This window comes from Pan paniscus, chromosome Y (genome assembly GCF_029289425.2).
Source record: "Pan paniscus chromosome Y, NHGRI_mPanPan1-v2.0_pri, whole genome shotgun sequence".
Lineage (NCBI taxonomy): Eukaryota > Metazoa > Chordata > Mammalia > Primates > Hominidae > Pan > Pan paniscus.
The window spans coordinates 39,012,006-39,034,174 of record NC_073273.2 but is presented as its reverse complement, the minus strand read 5'-3'; the positions used below and the strand labels follow the sequence as shown (position 1 = coordinate 39,034,174).

General features: G+C 36.0%; 1 protein-coding gene across 24 annotated transcripts in view; it reads left to right on the top strand.

The window, feature by feature from the left end:
* Window positions 1-22,169, top strand: part of UTY (ubiquitously transcribed tetratricopeptide repeat containing, Y-linked) — a 254,423-nt gene that overhangs the window by 157,129 nt on the left and 75,125 nt on the right. For 18 of the 24 annotated variants that reach the window (XM_063602062.1, XM_063602063.1, XM_063602064.1 and 15 more), the window contains 4 exons: window positions 2,553-2,682; window positions 4,192-4,297; window positions 5,139-5,344; window positions 22,064-22,128. In XM_063602062.1, the coding sequence (XP_063458132.1) occupies window positions 2,553-2,682; window positions 4,192-4,297; window positions 5,139-5,344; window positions 22,064-22,128 (507 nt within the window). Of the gene's footprint in view, window positions 1-2,552; window positions 2,683-4,191; window positions 4,298-5,138; window positions 5,345-5,530; window positions 5,866-22,063; window positions 22,129-22,169 lie in introns of those variants that run through there. The other 6 variants (XM_063602072.1, XM_055106959.2, XM_063602073.1 and 3 more) reach the window with 1 other exon arrangement.

The following is a 22,169-nucleotide window of genomic DNA, read 5'->3' as shown; positions in this document are numbered from 1 at the left end:
TCTATCTCATTTTGAGGTGTATATAAACAATCACTTTATAGTAAAATGCGTTCTTAAAGAGTTATTTTTGGGTTAGACAAGGTAAAAGGACTTTACCTTACCAGAAATGGATAATTTTATTTTTAAAAGCTGTAAATAGTGTATCTTTAAAATATTGTAAGTATTTGTGGCTGAAACACTATTCCAATAAATGTAGCTTCCAATTTGCTAGTGAAGGTAACATAACAAAAAGAAAATAGGAGAGAAATTAAGAAAGAAAAAGAAAACAATCACAGAAAGAAAGAGAATAAAAGGATGGATTCTAAAGTTGGGAATAAAATTATTCTGAGTTGCAGAGAAAAGGCCAGAATGAGAAATGATAGTTTCTATGTGCACACCAATTCAGTCAGTTGATAATAGCATCCATTCTGGGGAGAAAACTGAGATTCAAATAAATTAAGTGATATCATGTGTCAGTGATTGAATCATGACTCTTTTGCTCATGCCTCATCTTTTTCTTTCTTTTTTCAAATTTAGGTATCTATATTTTCCATTGCTTTAGCTTCCTATATATCCACTGTTTTTTCTTTTATAGACTGTAGAAATTACAACAGAATTCTACAGTAAATCCCAATTTCTTAGTCTTATTGTTTTGTTGTTGTTGTTGTTGTTGTTGTTGTTTTGTTTTGTTATGTTTTTCAGACAGTTTCGTTCTTGTCAGCCAGGCTGGAGTGCAATGGCACTGTCTCGGCTCACTGCAACCTCTGCCTCCCAGGTTCAAGTGATTTTCCCGCCTCAGCCTCCCATGTAGCTGGGATTGCAGGCCACCGCCACCACACCCACCTAATTTTGTATTTTTAGTAGAGATGGGGTTTCTACATCGTGGTCAGGCTGGTCCCAAACTCCCAACCTCAGGTCATCCACCCACCTCTGCCTCCCAAAGTGCTGGGATTACGGGCGTGAGCCACCGCACCCTGCATAGTCTCTTTTTTTACGGAGGTGGTTGTTCAAATAATTTTTGATACTACAAGAAATTAACATAAAGAAATGTCTAGTACAATTAAATACTTCACCAAATTTAGTACAATTAAGTACTGGTATAGTGAGAATACTTGAATTGTCTCTTCACGAAGTATATTCTATGTGTTTAAAACAGAAATTCTAAGGAGTTTATGAATTAGGTTCAGTTCCATATTTAAGTTTAAAAGCTTAACATGTATCATCTATAACTAAACCTATGGGTCATTATGCTTTGTGGAGAGAGACTGAAATCTAGATACTACTTTAGAATGTAATAGGTAGTTAAATGTAAATGTTTAATAGATATTTGCACATTTTTTATTTAAAAAATAGAGAAGTCAAATTTCTAACCTAATTCATAACTTAAAAATGCATAAGACCTTTTTAGTTGTTTAAAAAGGTTATACACCCTAACGGCTGTTTACTATGACATCTTAAAAGTGTATATGTTGCATTTCAAAGTTTCATTTTTATTAGTCCAACCACAGAGGCATGACTTGAAAGTTTTTTTCTGTGTAGGAAAATAAAGCAAAACAAGCTTTTGCTTCAGCTTTTATTATTCTATATATTGAAATAAAAACATAATTGATTCTGAAATAAATGCGGTTACTGATGTAATGTATTTTTTACTTTCCAAAACAGAGTTTTCAGATTTTTGTCTGAAATATTAACATTTTTAAGAGCTCATTCCTTTGATATTTTAATGCATTGATTATTTTAGAATTTTAATAATTAGGTGAGACAGCTTGAATAATTTGAAAGGCTTACCAATTTTCTGAATTTGTTAAAATATTAAGGTTTAGGAATATACTTCTTATTTGCATACTAAAAGAAGAATTGGATTATGGAAGTAATTTTACCATATTTTAAGAATTTATATTAATAATTTAACAAATACTATACCTTTCATTAAAGGAAAAATCCAAATACTGTTAAGTAATGATTATGAACAGTGTGACAACACAGAGCAACTACACACTTCACTTAAAATTATAAGATGTGAAAGTTTAGTAAATGGAATCTCATTATTTGCTAATTCCACAGAAAACAAGTCTTGAGGATGAAACTAATGAGCTTTCTGGATTTGAAAGTTGTCACAATGGTATTCTAGAAATAATTACTAAGATGCAATGTCAGAAAGGAGATATACTATGATATTAAGGATACGTAAATCACTTCTTGATCAACTGTTTTATCATTTTATGGAGAACATTTAACGGTGGCACATGTTGGAGAGAAATTTGAGTTTATATTAATATTTGATATGAGAAAGCAAATTGGAAAATGAATAACGAGGAATTTTGTCAACACTTTATGTACTCTGTAGTGTATTTTGTTTAGCTCATGCACTCTGTGTAGTATATTTTGTTTAGCTTTTATAACGCATCTGCTGAAATTTAATAGTCCTCAATTTTTTGTTTAATGGATCTGAATATCTTACACTGTTTGTATTTTAGTGAATGCCTTATGCCTGACTTTTAATTCAGATTTTCTTTTTTTTTAGTTTTAAAATAAATATGTAACTGATACATTTCTTCTGCTTCTTTTTAAAGGAATCCAGGTAAAAATGGCTTGTCTAATAGCTGCATTTTGTTAGATAAATGTCCACCTCCAAGACCACCAACTTCACCATACCCACCCTTGCCAAAGGACAAGTTGAATCCACCCACACCTAGTATTTACGTGAGTCCGCATTGAGTAACTTATAAATAAATCGAGAGTCTGAACTAATGTGGCTTTTAGAAAATCGATGTATTTTTTAAATCAAGCCACATTGCCTTAGGGAGCATAGACTTTACTCTCAAAGGTTTAATATTTTAGAAGAACATGTTTGTATTTCAGGGCACTTAACAAATGAATGCTCTTACTCAAAGTGCTGCCCACCAACCTGCTTTTGAAAATAAAATTCTATTGGAACATAACTATGCTTATTTATTTAGTTACTGTCTTTAGGATTGCATTTGCAGTACATTGACAGAGTTTGCTAAAGAGACTAGGTTGCCCATAAAGCCAAAAATATTTATTATCTGGCCTTTGACAGAAAAGGTTCTTGACCACCAGGTATGCAAACAGATTTCGTCTAGAAAAATTAAGGTCTTCTCAAATATTGACTGGGATTATATGAGAGTAGCAAAAGATAATTGTTCCAGGGTAAGCTTTTAGTAAACATGGTTCTAAATCTGAATTCTGACACTGCTAGTTACGTATACCTGTTGAATGTTACATTTCTTTAATAAAGGAATTTTTTTCTAGCTTCATAAAAACTGGTTGAGGATATAAAAGTGATTATGAATACATGTTATTTAAAAGTTTTACATAAATACATGTGGGTATAAAATTTCCATTGGAATTTAAGTGACTTTTTTTACTATTTAGCAACGTAAGCATTTGATAAAGCTGCTGTGGCTTTCATCAAAATAATTTTTATGTATTTTTCCTTCTGAAGAGTTTGTGTCACCCAACTTTTTCATTCTCCTTCACAAGTTAAAGAATCTTAACCTAAAATATGAAGATACAGTAATTAGAATGATCTTGAAACAGATCTGTAAGAGAGGATTTTGGAGATATTGGCCTTTCTTTGGACAGATGTTCAATATTAATTTTTTACCTAGTTGAACTTTATTGACGATGGTATTAGAAGAGTCATGGAAGAGAGACTAAAAGCCTTTCAGTTGAAACTTTGAGGCAATAAATACAAATTTAAGGTTTGCCTGTTGTGGTTTTTACTCTCTAAAAGTTTTGTTAATAGTTTATAAAACAGTTTGATTTTAAACTTGAAATGTCTCTTCTACCTGTTGTCTCATTTAAGAAGCAATAGAAGATAACTCAAAAAATATGGTTGGGAAATACTTTTGAACAACTCAACTAATTTAAAAGAATTTTATAAATCACTGTGGTATAAGAGATAGGTAACAGTTTTAAAGTGAATCAAATTTAAAACGTAATTTTTAAAAGAGAGGGTTTTTTTAGCTATTACCTCCACACTTTCCTGACAAGACAAATGATACAATACTGTAATATGTAGCAACATAATATCAAAGGTTAGGATGCACTGCAGATTTTTAATAGCCAGATTGATGGAAAAAAACTCACAAATTTGAAGTATTGTATTTAGTCATTTTATTAAAGGCACAAATCTGAGGTATATTTTGTCATTTATCTGAGACCTAACAAAATATTTTGCTTTTACAGTTGGAAAATAAACGTGATGCTTTCTTTCCTCCATTACATCAATTTTGTACAAATCCAAAAAACCCTGTTACAGTAATACGTGGCCTTGCTGGAGCTCTTAAATTAGGTAAGCTTAAAACCAAGATTGAATATATATTTTACTATCTTTAAACTTTTATAACACTGACAGAAACTGACTGATTTTTTCCCCCAGCATTCTGAGTCTTTATTTTAATGTGTGTTATCTTTCTTTCTCACTCAATTTTATACCTCTTGTGCATGAGCAAGCATCTTTAGCACTGATGCAAGTGATAATACAGATATCATATACAGATATATACGGATAATAACAGATATACATTTAGCTCAGTAAACAGAGGAGTGACTTTGAATAGAATGGAGGCAGGTTTGCCCTAAGCAGTACCCAGTTTGACCTTTCCCTTTAGGACAGTGATTTCAGGTACCCAGGATATTTTCCTTTCACATTACCCCTTTTTAAAAAAAAAAAAACTTTTGGAGAAAGCACTTGAAGAAAATGAGTCTCCGGTGTCAGGTTTTGTCTGATCTTTCATGCTAGGATGGTTTATTCCTATTGTGAAAAATACTCAGCAATACTAGACTCTAGCAACAGGTTTACTATTGTTTTTGAAACATAATATTGTGGTGGATTTTTATTTTAGATTTAAATTTGGTATCATTATCCAACATAAAATATTTAGGTTACATAGTTGAAGAAGTTCTGAGTATTAAATATAAGTAAAATTAGATTATGTTTATAAATGTTGCCACCCTCTACACCCTGACATGATGGTTATACAGCCAGAGCTTCAAGGACCTGCTGTGTAACTCTGATACCAAATGGCTTGGAGCCCTCTTAAGGGAAACTGATAAAGTTTTTTAAAATACTTTGACATTTTAATTGAACTGAATACAACTTTACTGATTAACAAAACTTATTATTTGTAAAGATCTTGGACTTTTCTCTACCAAAACTTTGGTAGAAGCTAACAATGAACATATAGTAGAAGTGAGGACACAGTTGCTGCAACCAGCAGATGAAAACTGGGATCCCACTGGAACAAAGAAAATCTGGCGTTGTGAAAGCAATAGATCTCATACTACAATTGCCAAATATGCACAATACCAGGCTTCCTCCTTCCAGGAATCATTGAGAGTAAGTTTTTCTTTCTTCCTTTTTTAATTGTTGCTATTTTTTAATAGTGCATATTACTTTCATAATTATTGTCTAGTGCATACTGTTAATAGTATGTTTTTAAAATGCTCATAGATTATTAAACTTTTATTTTATTTTATTATTTTTTATTGTTTTTGAGACAGAGTCTCATTCTCTCTCACCCAGGCTGGAATGCAATGGTGTGATCTCAGCTCACTGCAGCCTCCGCCTCCTGGGTTCAAGCGATTCTCCCACCTCAGCCTCCCGAATAGCTGGAATTACAGGCACCTGCCATCATGCCCAACTAATTTTTGTATTTTTGTAGAGACAGGGTTTCACCATGTTGGCCAGGCTCATCTTGAACTCCTGACCTCAGGTGGTCTGCTTGCCTCAGCCTCCCAAAGTGCTGGGATTACAGGTGTGAGCCACCATGCCCGGTAAACTTTTAAAAATGTAAGCAAAATTACAGTATGTAAAACACACATTGCTAATAGAGAAATAAAGTTCCTACTTTACATCTACCTTATTTTTGGAATTTTTTATTTTAATGATAAACTAAGCCTACTTACTGTTTGCAGAATGATACTTAATATGAAGAAAATTATCTGGTCAGCTCAGGTATTTACTCAGCCATGAAGAGATGTTCATATTTTACTTTATCTGGATAATTTTTCTTTGGAAGCATTAGCAGTCTTCCTCTATTACTTGTCGTCTCTAAAAAAATTGTAGAAGAAGAAATTTACAGAAATGTGTCAAAAATACATGGAAAATTGAAAAACAGTATCTTAAACAGGACAGTGGTTAGTAAAACACCTAATAGTAAATGAGGAGAAACAGAATTGTTAGAAATAAGAGTTTTTGAATTTTTTCAAAAAAATTAAGAAAATAGTTAAGCATATGCAACCACAATTATATTTCTCAAATATTTGTTTGAATTGTTTGTTCTTAATATGGCCCCTTTAAATTACAAATTTGGCCAGGCGCAATGGCTCATGCCTGTAAAACCACCAATTTGGGAGGCTGAGGCAGGCGGATCACTTGGGGTCAGGAGTTCAAGACCAGCCTAGCCAACATGGTAAAACCCATCTCTACAAAAATACAAAAATTAGCCCTGTGTGGTGGCGGGTGCCTGTATTCCAAGCTGCTCTTAAGTCTGAGGGAGGAGAATCACTTGAAACCAGGAGGCAGAGGTTGCAGTGAACTGAGACTGTACCACTGCACTCCAGCCTGGTTGACAGAGTGAGACTTCATCTCAAAAAAAGAAAATAAATGAAATTATAAAATCGAACTGCATTTTACTATATCAGATGAAAGAATGTAGAAACCTAACTTTTTTATAAAGCTGTTCCTTAAAACTTAATGAAAGTTTTATGGCTGAAAAATATGTTGTTGCAAGTTTCAAATTTATAATTTGTTAATATCATTGACCTCCAGAAAATGTTTAAAATTCTGACCTCATTTTATGTTTTCATCACATTGATATCACAGGAATCTGATTCTGCTGTGAAAATAGTATATTTTTAGGATTTTTTGTTATATGGTAAACAGAAAAGTAATGATTTAACAATTTTTGTTAAATTCCGTGGCATTGGTTATTCATGTTATTGTGCAGCCAAAACCACTATGCATCTGGAGCACCTTTTTATCATCTGAAACTGAAACTCTGACCCCATGAAACAATAACTCATCATTAGTTAATGAACCATGAAAATCTGAGACAGGTCTCAGATAATTTAGAAAGTTTATTTTGCCAAGGTTGAGGATGTGTTCATGTGACACAGCCTCCGGAAGTCCTGACGACATTTCCCCAAGGTGGTCAGAGCACAGTTTGATTTTACATTTTAGGGAGACATAAGACATTAATCAACATATATAAGATGAACATTGGTTCAGTCCAGAAAGGTGGGACAACTCAAAGTGGTGAGGGGTCTTCCAGGCCACAGGTAAGTAAGAGACAAATGGTTGTATTCTTTTGAGTTTATGATTAGCCTCTCCAAAGGAGGCAATCAGGTGTACATTTGGCTCAGTAAATAGAGGGGTGACTTTAAATAGAATGGAGGCAGGTTTGCCCTAAGCAGTACCCAGCTTGACCTTTCCCTTTAGCATAGTGATTTCACGTACCCAAGATATTTTCCTTTCACATTTCCCTCATTAAAAACAAAAAATATTTTGGAGAAAGCATTTCAGAAGAAAATGAGTCTCTGGTGTCAGGTTTTGTCTGATCTTTCATGGCTAGGATGGTTTATTCCTATTTAAAAATTTGGCAATACTAGACTCTAGCAACAGGTTTACTATCGTTTTTGAAACATTTTTTCTTTCTCCAATTTCCCATTAAAGACAAATCATGGTAGGATCTATTTTCTTTATTATATTCGGCGATATTATTTGTATAAAGTGCCACAAGAATAGTTATTTTTCCAATAGGCTTCTTTTTTTAATTGGCTTTGACGGAACTTTGTTTCATAGAAGTAGTCTCAGCTAAGACTTTTTTAAAGCTGAGCCCAGCCTTGGATTTGTACTATTAATACCTATGAGTTGGTTGAATTCCTCTACTCTTGATTTTCCAAGATAATATTGGGGCTCCTAGGCCTGTCAGAAAGTGACATTCTTTACTTACCACAGGACAGTAACTCTCTACAGGGACCATGCAGACAAAGGTATGAGGCCAGATTTCCCAAGGGAATTTTATTGACTCCATAAGTCACATTTGACTCCTTTAAGGAAAGCACACCATTTCAGTCAAAGCCTTGGTAAAATAACCAGTTTCTTCTATTGTGTCCTCTTAACAATGAAAACATTTTTATTTCACTTATGCAAATAATTGTATTGCCATAATTGTTAAGAATACTTTCAAATAGTTTTCAAATTTTGGAGAAATCAGATAGAAACAAATTTGCTGCAAATTTTCTTCATAAGAGTACTCAATTGTTAACTTGAAAGTTTTCTTGACTCTGAGAAACAAAGGATCAGCAACATTTTAAGCAAAAAGTTTAAAAGATTACTTCGAATTCTATTAGTTTAGTCCATGCAGGTAATTCCTGTTCTGCTTGATATTCACAAACATTTCAGCTCTCCAGGAATCCTGAAAGTTTTTTCTGTATTCTCATGTCACAGTCTCCAAGTTATCAGAAACTTGCATTCAAGAGCACCTGTTAGAGTTTATAGCTGATTATAAAACAACCTTCTAAAGAGGACCAAATAAAGACAACAATTGTCTATGGATGACTAAAAGTTTTAGAGCAGTCATAGTCAAAGACACAATTGACAAGAAAATTTGTTACCTCTGTGGCACACAATAATTTAACGTAACTATTATAATTGTTACTAATAATGTACATTTACACATAACAGAATTATAGGAGTTTCCCATAATTTTGGAACACCATAACAAATGCAGCCCCAAGAAAGCCAAGCACCATTTTATATTTGACAATGCTTCCTATATAATTCTTACGCCAAATAAACCAAATATGTTGTTTTTGGATGTTAGGAAACCTATTAATATTTTAAAGGACTAATTAGGTCAGAAAAAGACAGAAGTTATCATTTGATATTGGAAAATTTGTCAGATATTAAAGATTTAAAGTACTTGATATTACAAAATAGGATCAGAGGTCATTGTAAAATAAATCATTAATTTAACCAGAGTGATAACTCAATAATTTTTTTTTAAAAAAAGGTGAAAACCTTCATTATTTGATTGAGGATACTTAACTTTACAAACAATGAGCCCTTATAAAAACAGCATGAAACCAATTAAATTTGTTATCCAAAATTTTATAAACCATCTGTAAAATTTTCATTTTGATCTTGTTATAAATTCCATACTCCTTTATAATCTTTCTTAAGGAGTTGGTTAATGCTTCAAGAAATCCTTGTTAATCTGACATAGGGCACATATGCTGGTCTTGTATCAGTGTGTCTTTGACATTAATGGTTAATTTATACAGGAACTGAGTTTCTCTTATCTTTCAAAATTGTCCCTTAAAATCTCACATACCTCTTTTGCAATAGTCCTTGGGCCTTGAGGAGTTGAATAGCTTTAATTTCTGGACCTGTTTCTCAGGAATGCAGTTTATTTTGGTTGGCATCTTTTACCAGCTTGAAGTTGAGGCTTCAGTGTTTACGCCTCAGCAGGACTCTGTTTTTAGACCAGGAGTCAAAGCTCTATAACTCAATATCACAAAGACTTTAAAAGCACATACAGCAAGATACATGGACATATAACCTTAATTTAAAGAAACTTGTTTCTAATCTCAGTTTTTCCTAAGCAAACCAAACTTAATAATAACGGCATAGGAATTATTTTGATAAAATGTAAACTCTGTTAGGCCAGTTACCAAAAGGCAAAAGAAACAACCTCTGTTCTTGTCACAGAATATTCTGTTGGAAAAAAACATTTTCTTTAGATCTTTAAGAATACATTGTTAGCATCAGACCACAACAAACAGAACCCTCAGAAGAAAATTTCAGAAGAAAAACAAACTTGTCTGAGCTGAAAATGAATTGAAGGGGAGTATTACTATTATGTGCCTTTGTTGTTGGTGTTGGTGGTGGTGGTTGAGATGGAGTTTTACTCTGTCGCCAGGCTGCAGTGTGATGGCATGATCTCAGCTCACTGCAATCTCTACCTCCCAGGTTCAATTTTTCTGCCTCAGCCAGTCGAGTAGCTGACACTACAGGCATGCACCATCACACCCAGCTAATTTTTATATTTTTACCTGAGATGGGGCTTCACCATGGTGGCAGGATGGTCTTGATCTCTTAACCTCGTGATCCGCCCGCCTCAGCCTCCCAAAGTGCTGTGATTATAGGTGTAAGCTACTGTGCCTAGCCTAATTTTGCCTTTTAAAAGGGGATAGAAAACCAAAACAAGCAAGATGCAATAGAAGTTGAACTTTGAGTTAAAAATCTCTTATAATTTATTAAATCAACCCCTTATGAAAATTTCATTGTTTTACAAACCAATCCTTTAATGTATAAGTGTTTTTTGTTTTTTTACATCAAACCCAATCTCTAGAAAGACCATTGTAATTTCCCTTTAATCACAGACAACTTGATCATACGAAAGTTGGGGTTTTTTTTTTTTTTTTTTTTTAATAAATCCTCTTATTGTGACTTATGCAGATGGGTTGTGATATACTTGACTCTCTGGTTTGTCCTGAACATCCCTCTTTCTTAAACAACCAGTTGTTTTACTTAGGACTAAATTTACCATACAAGATGCTTTCTCATATGAAATTATTTCTCTTTAAGCTTTCTTACCAAAACAAAATCTCTTTATTTTTATAAAATTTCTTTTTACCTCTTTTATTTGCTGGTTCCTTTTACTTTATTATTATTATTATTATTATTATTATTATTATTATTATTATTAGAGACAGTTTCACTCTGCTATCCAGGCTGGAGTGCAATGGCATGATCTTGGCTCACTGCAGCCTTTGTCTTCCAGGTTCAAGCAATTCTTCTGCCTCAGCTTCCCAAGTAGCTGGGATTACAGGCATACACTATCATGCCCCGATAATTTTTGTATTTTTAGTACAGACGGGTTTTCACCATGTTGGCCAGGCTAGTCTTGAACTCCTGACCTCAGGTGATCCACCTGCCCGGCCTCTCAAAGTGCTGGGATTACAGGTGTGAGCCATCGTGCCCGGCTTACTTTGTTTTATACATAACCTAAGCTTTGAATTAGATAAAAAATTGTTCACCTTTTTAAAAAGACACCCTTTTTTCTAGAATGGATATTTTCCTACAAATATATTTTTTATTGGAAAATAAGCAAATAATAAAACATCTGTTATTTAATTTAACTTTAGATTCTAAATTTTGACAAATTTATCTGCAAGTATTTATCCTATTACATTTACTTTAATTTAATTGTTTAGCTAGATTATTTATAAAAACCACAACTGTAATTATTTAAAGTTATGAGACCACCATTGCAAAATTATAATGGAGACAGTGAAAAAGATTTCGCCTAATTGACACCATCTTGCTTCTAATCTCCACACTGTCCTTGTTCATTCCTGGGGTGTAGGCCAAACTAACTTTGGAGAAAGTTAGTTTATAGTTTAACTTTGAAACAAAAACAGTAACATCTCTTTTCTAAAGTAAGCCCTACTACCTGTGGACTATACTGCTTGAAGCCAAAAGATTAGAAGTTACGGCAGTCTTACTAAATTCAAGATGTAACTATTTTTATTAAACTAATACCAGTGTCTTCTTTATTAAAGAGCACACAAGTAGCCGGGTGTGTTGGCTCATGCCTGTAATCCCAGCACTTTGGGAGGACAAGGCAGGCGGATCACCTGAGGTCAGGATTTGAAGACCAACCTGACCAACATGGCAAAACCCCATCTCTACTGAAAATACGAAAATTAGCCGGGCACGGTATCATGTGCCTGTAATGTCAGCTACTCAGGAGGCTGAGGCAAGAGAATCACTTGATACCAGGAGGCGCAGGTTGCAGTGAGCCGAGACTGTGCCACTGCAATCCAGCCTGGGTGACGGAGGAAACTTCCATCTAAAAAAAATCTTTTAAAATCTCATTACGATATTTCAAATAGGGCAAACTGCTGCTATTTCAGAAATACAGCCATTGCTCTGTCCTTTTGGCCTGACTTGCACAAAGGTGGCCTTTTACATCAATAAAGCCCTGTAGTAGCCAAAATCAAAAGAGTTTCTCCTCTTTTTCTTTTTCCTTTTGCTAGCCGTTTTTCTTCCCCTACCGCGCCATCTTTTTTTTTCTCTCTGTCTCTGTCCCGTGGGAATTTAGTCACTTCAGAGGCTTTTTTTCCCCACAATTTGGAACTTCCTTTGGATTTGATCAAGTCATACAGAGTTGATCAAATCCAGTGGGAAAAAGACCAAAAAAACAACAAAAACAGAAACAAACAACAACAAAACAGTTAAGCAAAACAAATGATCACACAGTTTATATGATTACTGAGTGCTCTGATGGTAAGGAGAAATTAAGACCAGCTGGTTGTTAATTTTAACTTTAGCCAAAGCAAACCACAGTTCAGTTACTTACCTATGGGTGGGTCTCAGGCTGATAACTGCTCTATACCATCCTAGAAGCGGGTTAAAAAAAAAGAAAAGAAAAGAAAACGAAGAACAACTCATCTCCCCTGTTGAAAGAGAGTACAAACTCCATAAAGGAGTTACCTGCCTTCCATCATCATGGAAGCAGGAAAAGCATGCCTTCCTTGTGTTAGAAGCAAGTAAAACTCAAAATAAAATAAGTTGTACAGCAAAATAAACTTCGGATCTCGAACAAATTTTGGGAGATCAGGGATTCTCTGGAGGGGCTTCTTCCATGCCTCAGCGAATTGTCGTGTTGGTATAGTGCATAAAGATAGCTCAAGCTGGTACCAAGCACCAGTAGGAGATTCGTGAAAGGTCAGAGGCACCTCCACTCAAAATCCCTCTTTGGTTACCTCAGTGTGAACCCCAAAAATCTCGAGAGAGGTCTCAGTTAATTTAATTTAGAACGTTTTATTTTGCCAAGATTGAGGACACACACCCATAACACAGCCTCAGGAGGTCCTGTCAACATATGCCCAAGGTGATGAGGGTAGTTGGGTTTTGTACATTTTAGGGAGACATGAAACATCAATATATGTAAGATGAACCATTGGTTAGGTGTGGAAATGAGGGACAACTCATTTCTGGGGAGGTGGTCTTCAGGCCATAGGTAGGTAAGAGAAAAAATGGTTGTATTCTTTTGAGTTCCTGATTAGCCTCTCCAAAGGAGGCAATCAGATATACATTTATCTCGGTGAGCAGTGGGGTGGCTTTGAATAGAATGGGAGGCAGGATTGTCCTAAGCAGTTCCCAGCTGGACTTTTCCCTTTAGCTTAGTAATAAGATAGTTTCCTTTTACAGTTTCTTCCCCAACCCCTTAATAATCTCTGTTTTGTTTTTTTGTTGTTATTTGTTTTTGAGATGGAGTTTTGCTCTTGTTGCCCAGGCTGGAGTGCAATGGTGTGATCTCAGCTCACTGCAACCTCTGCCTCCTGGCTTCAAGCTATTCTACCTCAGCCTCCCCAGTAGCTGGGATTACAGGCATGCGCCACCACACCCAGCTAATTTTGTATTTTTAGTACAGACGGGGTTTCTCCACGTTGGTCAAGTTGGTCTCAAACTTTTGACCTCAGGTGATCTCCCTGCCTTGGTCCCCCAAAGTGCTGGGATTACAGGTGTGAGCCACTGCGCCCAGTCATCTCTTTTTCACATTCTTTCAAAATACGTTTCACAAATTCTGGGTTGCTCATGTAAGTGGGATCATAAAGTGTTTGTCCTTTCATGTCTGGCTTTCTTGGGCAGGTTCATCTGTGTTTTTAGCAGTATAATTTTACTATTTTTTATGACTGAATAGTAACTCCATTAAGTATGTACCACATTTTGTTTATCTATGCACATTTGAGTTACTGTGTTGAGTATCGCTGCTCTGAAAATTGATGTAAATTACGTGTTCTAGTCTCTACAACCGCTGGATTGTGTGGTAATTACTTGCTGAACTTTTTAAAGGACGACTATATTGTTCTGCGCAGTGCCCGCACCATGTTAATTCCCACTGGCGTTGCCCAAGAGAATTTACAAGTATTTGCAATGATTTACAATGTTTTACAAGTATTTTCTCCAATTTTGTTTATTGTAATTTTGCTGTTTTGGTAATAGTGTCATTTGATAAATTTTTAATTTTTGTGAAGTCCAGTTTATTTACTTACTTTGTTGACACATTCTTTTGAAGTTTAAGAAATCATGGCCAAATACCATGTCACAGCATTTTCACTTGTTCTCACAATTTTATAGTTTTAGCTCTTATGTTTGAGTCTCTGATCTATTTCAAGTTAATTTTGTTTGTGATCCAAGATACCAAGAACCAACTTTGGTTTTTTGCATGTAAATATCTCGTTTTTCCAATCCCATTTGTTCAGAAGACTGACCTTTCTGCTGCTCAATGGTCTTGGCAGTCTCATCAGAAATCACACAAGAGTTTTTGTCTTGATTCTGTGTTCTCTTTTATTGGTCCGTATGTCTGTCTTTATGCTCCTACTACACTATTATGATTGCTATAGTATTATAGTAAATTTTGAAATTAAGAAGTGTTCGTTTCTGTTCATTTTTCTTTCTTGAGATAGAGTCTTGCTCTGTCACCCCGGCTGGAGTGCAGTGGCGCGATCTCGGCTCACTGCAAGCTCCACCTCCTGGGTTCAGGCCATTCTCCTGCCTCAGCCTCCTGAGTAGCTGGGACTACAGGTGCCCGCCACCACGTCCAGCTAATTTTTTGTATTTTTAGTAGAGACGGGGTTTAACCGTGTTAGCCAGTATGGTCTCAATCTCCTGACTTCGTGATCCACCCACGCCTGGCCCTTTCTTTATTTGTAAAATACAACTTCTATTTTAAAGACAGAGGGTTTATGTGCAGATTTGTCACTTGGGTTTAATACTCCCAGGAAGTGAACATAGTACCCCACAATAAGTAGTTTTTAGCTCATGCCCCACCTCCTTTCCTCTCACATCTAGCTCACATTTATGTCCATATGTACTCAGTGTTTAGCTCCCACTTATAAGGGAGAAACTGCAACACTTGGTCTTCTGTTTCTGAGTAAATTTGCTTAGAATTATGGCCACCAGCTACATCCATGTTGCTGCAAAGGACATCATTTTGTTCTTTTTTTGACTCCATAGTGTTCCATTGTCTGTATACACCACATTTTCTTTATCCAATCCAACATTGATGAGCACCTAGGTTGATTTTATGTCTTTGTGTTCCCAGACCAAACCGATGATTGGGCTGCTTATTCTCATGGGCCAATAATGAGATGCAGATGAACTGGGAAAGAAGAGCATTTATTTCTGAAGTAACCGGGTACAGGGAAAAAGCCAGGAAAATTACAAAGTATTCTAGAGCTTATACTTTCTAAGTTATATGTCAATGTGTAGTGTGCATTCATCTAAACTCATAAGTGATCAACAGCTTCTAATTTATAACCGAGGGGTCTGAGTTTTGAAGACCTTCCTCTGGAGCCTCAGTAAATTTACATAATCTAGATGTGTCCAGGTGCTGAAGACCTTATCCTGTTTCCTGCTAAATCGTGGAGGTTTAGGGAGTTTCTTTAGACCACCAATAAAACTTGTTTGTGTAGGTCTGGGGAGTTTCTTCAGATCCCCAATCAAAACTCATTTAATCCTAAGCAGAATCTGTTAAGAATTTGTTATCTTGTTATCTACAAGGCCCAGAAAAGGCCTGGGCAAAACTCTTGATGGACTTTTGTTACATTCCAGCCTTTATGTGAGGGCACTGACTCTTTCAGCTTTTAACATTTAAATTAACCACTCAGTCAGTGCTGAAACAGTTGTGATGGAGGCCTGCCTGTTCAGCTGTTAATGAGACCTGGCTTGCCACATTGGCTATTGTGAATAGCGCAATGATGATGAACAAAAGAGTGCATGTCTATTTTTGCAGAATGCTCTGTTTTCCACTGGGTAGATACCCAGTAATGAGATTGCTGGGTCAAATGGTAGCTCTATTTTAGGTTCTTCGAGAATTCTCTAAACTGCTTTCCACAGTGGCTAAACTAATTTATATACCCATGAACAGTGTATAAGCCTTCCCTTTTCTTCACATCCTCGCCAGCATGTGTTGGGTTTTTTTGTTTTTGTTTTTGTTTTTGGCTATTTTTAATAGTAGTCATTCTGACTAATGTGAGATAGTATCTCATTGCGATTTTGATTTGCAATTCTCTGATAATTAGTGATGATTGAACATTTTCCTCTTTTTTTCTTTTCTTTTCTTTTTTTTTTTTTTTTGAGACGGACTTTCATTCTTGTTGCCCAGACTGGAGTGCAATTGCACGATCTCCAGCTCACTGCAACCTCCTCCCAGGTTCAAGCAATTCTTCTGCCTCAGCTTCCCAAGTAGCTGGTATTACAGGCATGTGCCACCACACCCCGCTAATTTTGTATTTTTAGTAGAGACAGGGTTTCTCCACATTGGTCAGGGTGGTCTCAAACTCCCAACCCCAGATGACCCACCCGCCTCAGCCTCCCAAAGTGCTGCAATTACATGAGCCACCATGCCCAGCCACATTTTTCCCATTTTTTTGGCTGCCACTTGTATGGTTTTTTTTTTTTTTTTTTTCTCCTAGCAGAAAACAAATTATATGTCCTCTTTTAAGTAGACATACCCTTTTCATATCCTTTGTCCGTTTTTTAATGCGGTCATTTGTTTTTTGCTTGTTGATTTGTTAAGTTCTTTGTAGATTCTGGATATTAGACCTTGGTCAGATGCATAGTTCACCAATAATTTATCCCATTTTGTAGCTTGTCTGTTTACTCTGTTGATAGTTTTTGTTTGTTTATTTTGCTGTGCTGAAGCTCCATACCTGAATTGGGTCCCACTTATCAATTTTCATTTTTGTTGCAATTGCATTTAGGGACATAGTTAAACATTGTTTCGCAAAACCAGTGTTGAGAAGGGTATTTTCTAGGTTTTCTTTTTTTATAGTTTGACATCGTACATTTAAATATTTAGTCCATCTTGAGTTAATTTTTATATATGGTGAAAGGTAAGGATCCAGTTTCATTCTCTGTGTGTGGCTAGCCAGTTATTCCACCCAGCACTGTTAGTTGAATAGGGAGTCCTTTCTGCATTGCTCATTTTTATCGGTGTTGTTGAAGATTAACAGTTGTAGGTCTGTGGCTTTATTTCTGTGTTTTCTGTTCTGCTCAGTTGGTCTGACAATGTGTCAAAACAGCAGTACCATACTGTTTTGGTTACTGTATGTAACCTTATAGTGTGGTTTTAAGTCAAGTAGTGTTTTTCAAGATCATTTTTCTATTGAACTTCCTTAAGATTAATTTTTTTTTTTTTGAGACGGAGTCTCACTCTGTCGCCCAGGCTAGAGCACAGTGGTGCGATCTCGGCTCACTGCAAGCTCTGCCTCCTGGGTTCATGCCATTCACCTGCCTCAGCCTCCCGAGTAGCTGGGATTACAGGCCTGTGCCACCACATCCAGCTAATATTTTTGTATTTTTAGTAGAGACGGGATTTCACCGTGTTAGCCAGGGTGATCTGGATCTCCTGGCCTCGTGATCTGCCCACCTTGGCTTCCCAAAGTGCTGAGATTACAGGCGTGAGCCACTGTGCCCAGCCAAGATGAATTTTTTAATCCTGCAAAAATTATTGTTGGTATTTTGATAGAGGTTACATTGAATCAGTGGGTCACTTTTGGTAATATTGACATGTAAACAGTATTTAGTTTTCCAAACTGTAAGTCCTTATCTTGGTCTTGATCTTAGAAGAAAAGCTGTCAGTCCTTCCTAGGTTCAAAGTTATTTGTTTTTCATATATGGCCTTTATTATGTTGAAGACCTTACCATTTGTGCCTAGTTTGTAGAATATTTTTATCATATATAAGGATATTGAATTTTGTGAAATTGTATTTCTTATCAGTTGAGATGATCATGTGAGTTTTTTCTTCATTTTATTAATATGTGTTAAATTGACTGATTTTAATATGTTGTTAATCATTCAAGAATTTCAGGAGGAAAACCCACTAGTTCGTTACATACAAACTTTCTATAACGTGTTTCTGAATTCATCTTACTAATATTTCGTTATTATTTTTGCATTACTATTTATAAGATACATTGTTGTGTTCTTACAGTGTCTTTGTCCAGGGTCTCATGATAAATCTAGGCTCAGAGCATGATAAATGGAATATTTTTTTTTTTTTGGTGAGATGGAGTCTCACTCTGTCACCCAAGCTGGAGTGCAGCGGCATGATCTCGGCTCACTGCAAGCTCCGCCTCCCAGGTTCCAGCGATTCTTCTGCCTCAGCCTCCCGAGTAGCTGGGACTATAGGTGCCCACCACCACTCCTGGCTAATTTTTTGTGTTTTTAGTAGAGATGGGGTTTCACTGTGTTAGCCAGGATGGTCTCGATCTCCTGACCTCGTGATCTGCCCGTCTCGGCCTCCCAAAGTGCTGGGATTATAGGTGTGAGCCACTGCGCCCAGTCAGTAAATTGAATTTTTAAAAAGTTTTTGAGAAGCATTAGTATTAGGCAAAACAGAGACCAGTATTTTAGACAGTCCTTAGATGAATTAGAATGTTACAGATAAGGTTCTCTCTTTTGAGGGAACAAATGAGGAACGAAATTGACACCTCTTTTGTAGCAACACTGTACCAGGCCTTTGATGGAGTGAGGCAAGCACAACTAAAAAACACTATAGTATTTCCCACTGATTTGAGTGTGACTTTTTCTAAGTTGTTTACCTGGATGCTGTAGATCTGTGATTGTTTTCCATAGATTCCATCAGGTTATGTTAGGTAGTTTTGTGGTTTTTTTTTTTTTTTGGTTTTTTTTTTTGAGACACAGTCTCGCTTTGTCACCCAGGCTGCAGTGCAGTGGCGTGATCTCAGCTCACTACAAGCTCTGCCTCCCGGGTTCACGCCATTCTCCTGCCTCAGCCTCCCAAATAACTGGGACCACAGGTGCATGCCACCACACCCGGCTAACTTTTTTGTATTTTTAGTAGAGACGGGGTTTCACCATGTTAGCCAGGATGGTGTTGATCTCCTGACCTCGAGATCTGTCCGCCTCGGCCTCCCAAAGTGCTGGGATTACAGGCGTGAGCCACCACACCCAGCCCCTACGTTAGGTAGTTTTAAATTTTTTTACATAGGGAAGTGTGAGGGCTTGGGGCTTCTTCGTTGACCATTTGGGCTCATGTCACCTGTCCTTTATTTCTTTTTATACTGCTTCACCAATATAATTTACATAATATACAGTTTACACATATAAAGTATACAGTTCAGTGGTTTTTAGTGTACCTCATAGGTGTGCAATCATTATCATAATAAATTTTACAAATTTTTTTTATTCCCGAATGAAAGCCCATACCCATCCACAGTCACATTTCCCCCAACTCCAAGAATTCAAGCAACCACCTGCCTGCTTATATCTGTAGATTTGCCTGTGTTGAATGTGTGTGTGTGTATGGCATGATATCATGTCTTTTTGACTGGTTTCTTTTTTATTTTTTAGCATAAGATTTTCAAGGTCTATTCATTTGCAGCATGTATCACTAAACCACTTCTCTTTTAATGACAATATTACATTGTCTGGGTATAAACCGTTTTTGGTGGAGGAACTCTGTCATCAGTTTATGAACATTTAGGTTGTTTCTGCTCTGCCTCGTAGGTTTTCCAAGTAATGCTATTATGAATACTTATAAACAGTATTTGTGTGGGAACATATACCCTCATTTCCCTTGTATAGATGCTAGATTATGTGGTGTAATAACTCATTGTTTACTCTGGGGGGTTTTTGTTTGTTTTTTATTGACAGTCTCACTTTGTTGCCCAGGCTGGAGTGCAGCGGTACTATCTTGGCTCACTGTAACCTCCACTTCCTGAGTTCAAGCAATTCTCCTGCCTCAGCTTCCTGAGTAGCTGGGACTACAAGTGTGCACCACCACGCGTGGCTAATTCCTGTGTTCTTAGTAGGGAAAAGATTTCACCATGTTGCCCAGGCTGGTCTCAAACTATTGACCTCTAATAATTCATCCAGCTTGGCCTCCCAAAATGCTGGGATTACAGGTGTAAGCCACCGAACCCGGCCTCATTGTTTATTCTATTAAGGAACTGTCAGATTAATTTTCAAATGGCTACATCATTTTACATTTTCCTTTTTTTTTTTTTTTTTGAGACAGTCTCACTGAGTCATCAGGTTGGAGTGCAATGGTGATAATTCACCTCACTGCAGCCTCTGCCTCCTGGGTTCAATCAATTCTCCTGCCTTAGTCTCCCAAGTATCTGGAATTTTAGGCACACACCATCATGCCTGACTAATTGTTTTTTGTATTTTTAGCAGAGACAGGGTTTCATCATGTTGACCATGCTTGTCTTGAATTCCTGGCCTCATGTGATCCACCTACCTCAGCCTCCCAAAGTGCTGGGATTACAAGCATGAGCCACTGTGCCTGGCCTACATTTTTATTCTTAATTTATAAGTTTCCCATTTCTCCATCTTCTCTGATGCTTATATACTATCTCCTTTTGATTCTAACCATACTATTAGTTTTGAAGTAATATTTCATTTTGTCTTTTCCCAAATGGCTATTTGTTAAGCATCTTTTCATTAACGTATTGTTAATGGGTATATTTTCTTTGGTGAAATGCGTGTTTATTTCCTTTGCCCATTTTTTAATTTGGCTATTTTTCTTTTTATTATTGAACCGTAAATTATATGCATGCTTATTCTTGCTAAAAATTCCTTCTCAAGTATTAAATGTGTCAATACTTTTTTCTTTTCTGTGAGTCGTCTTTTCACTTTTTTTGTTAGTGTCCTTTGAAGTACAAAAATTTTAATTTTGATAGAGTTTAATTATTTGCATTTCTTGGACTTCATTTGTTTTTGTCATTGCTAAGAAACTATTGCCTAACCCATAGTCATACAGATGTACTAATTTTTTTTTTTGCATGAGTTTTGTGTGATATCTTATATTTAGGTCTCACATTCATTTCGAGTTAATTTTTCTGTACATGATGAGGTAGAGGTCCAACTTCATTCTTTTACATGTGGATTTCCAGTCCTCCCAGAAACATTTTCTCATTGCATATTCTTGAAATATTTCTGGAGAGAATAACAAACATTTTAAGTTCAGCATTTAATTTTTTTATTACCAATGTTAAATAAAAATGTGAAAATGTTTTATTATTTATATAGAACTCTTTGCATTGAAAATTTAGCCTGTGAAGAACTTCGTCCATATGCCCTTAGTTTTGTTAATGTGATTCACCCACAGAGAAAGCCAGGGTAACTAAATATGATACTATAATCAGAGATAGAGGATCTTAACATTGCTCACTCTGTACATATTTGCATGTGGATGCAAATGTATTTCTGCCAGTTTAGAATATGTGCCATTGCTTTGCTACTTGGCACTTATAATTAACATTAGTAGTTATACCCCTCAGTACTTTTGGCTTCAGGTTTTTCTTCATTATCTTGTCTTTGGCCCAAGTATAAGAATCTACAGATTCTTTCTCATAAAACAGTGTCTACAGGGAAAAACAAAACAACGCTTTTTCTTTATTACAAAAGAGAATTGGAGGGAGGCTGAGGCATCGGAGGGAGGCTGAGGCAGGAAACTTCCTCGAACCCAGGAGGCAGAGGTTGCAGTGAGCTGAGATTACGCCACTGCACTCCAGCCTAGGCAACAGAGTGAGGCTCCGGCTCAAAAAAAAGGAAGAATTCTGTCTTCTTAGGTGCTTTCTTACATCTTTTTTTGTTTTAATATATAATTAGTAAGCTTTTATATGTTGTCCTTGTTTTCATTTTTAGTTCTCTCTCCTATTCTCTTGATATCATTTTAAATGAAATTAATTTACCATTTAGAAAATTCCTTGGTCCAAAGTAAAATATGAATGAATACATGCTTTTCTTATAAATTAGTATAATACCTGAATTTCATATTAATTTTGTAGATGATGGAGGATGTTGAGTACCGTGAACTGGACTTTGACTTTTCCTGTGACTTAATTTAATGTGATTATAGAGGATATTTTCTGTGAAATGTGCCTGTAGAAACTTATTTCTCAAAAATAGTCAATACTGCTCGTGTAGATGAGTATAATTTGTATAATAGAAGTGATAGCCTGTTAGAGGATACTAAGTATGAATATTTTTTTCTTAACCTGAAGGAAGAAAATGAGAAAAGAACACAACACAAAGATCATTCAGATAACGAATCCACATCTTCAGAGAAGTAAGTAACTTTTAGCACCCACTCAACATTTCTGTCTAAAA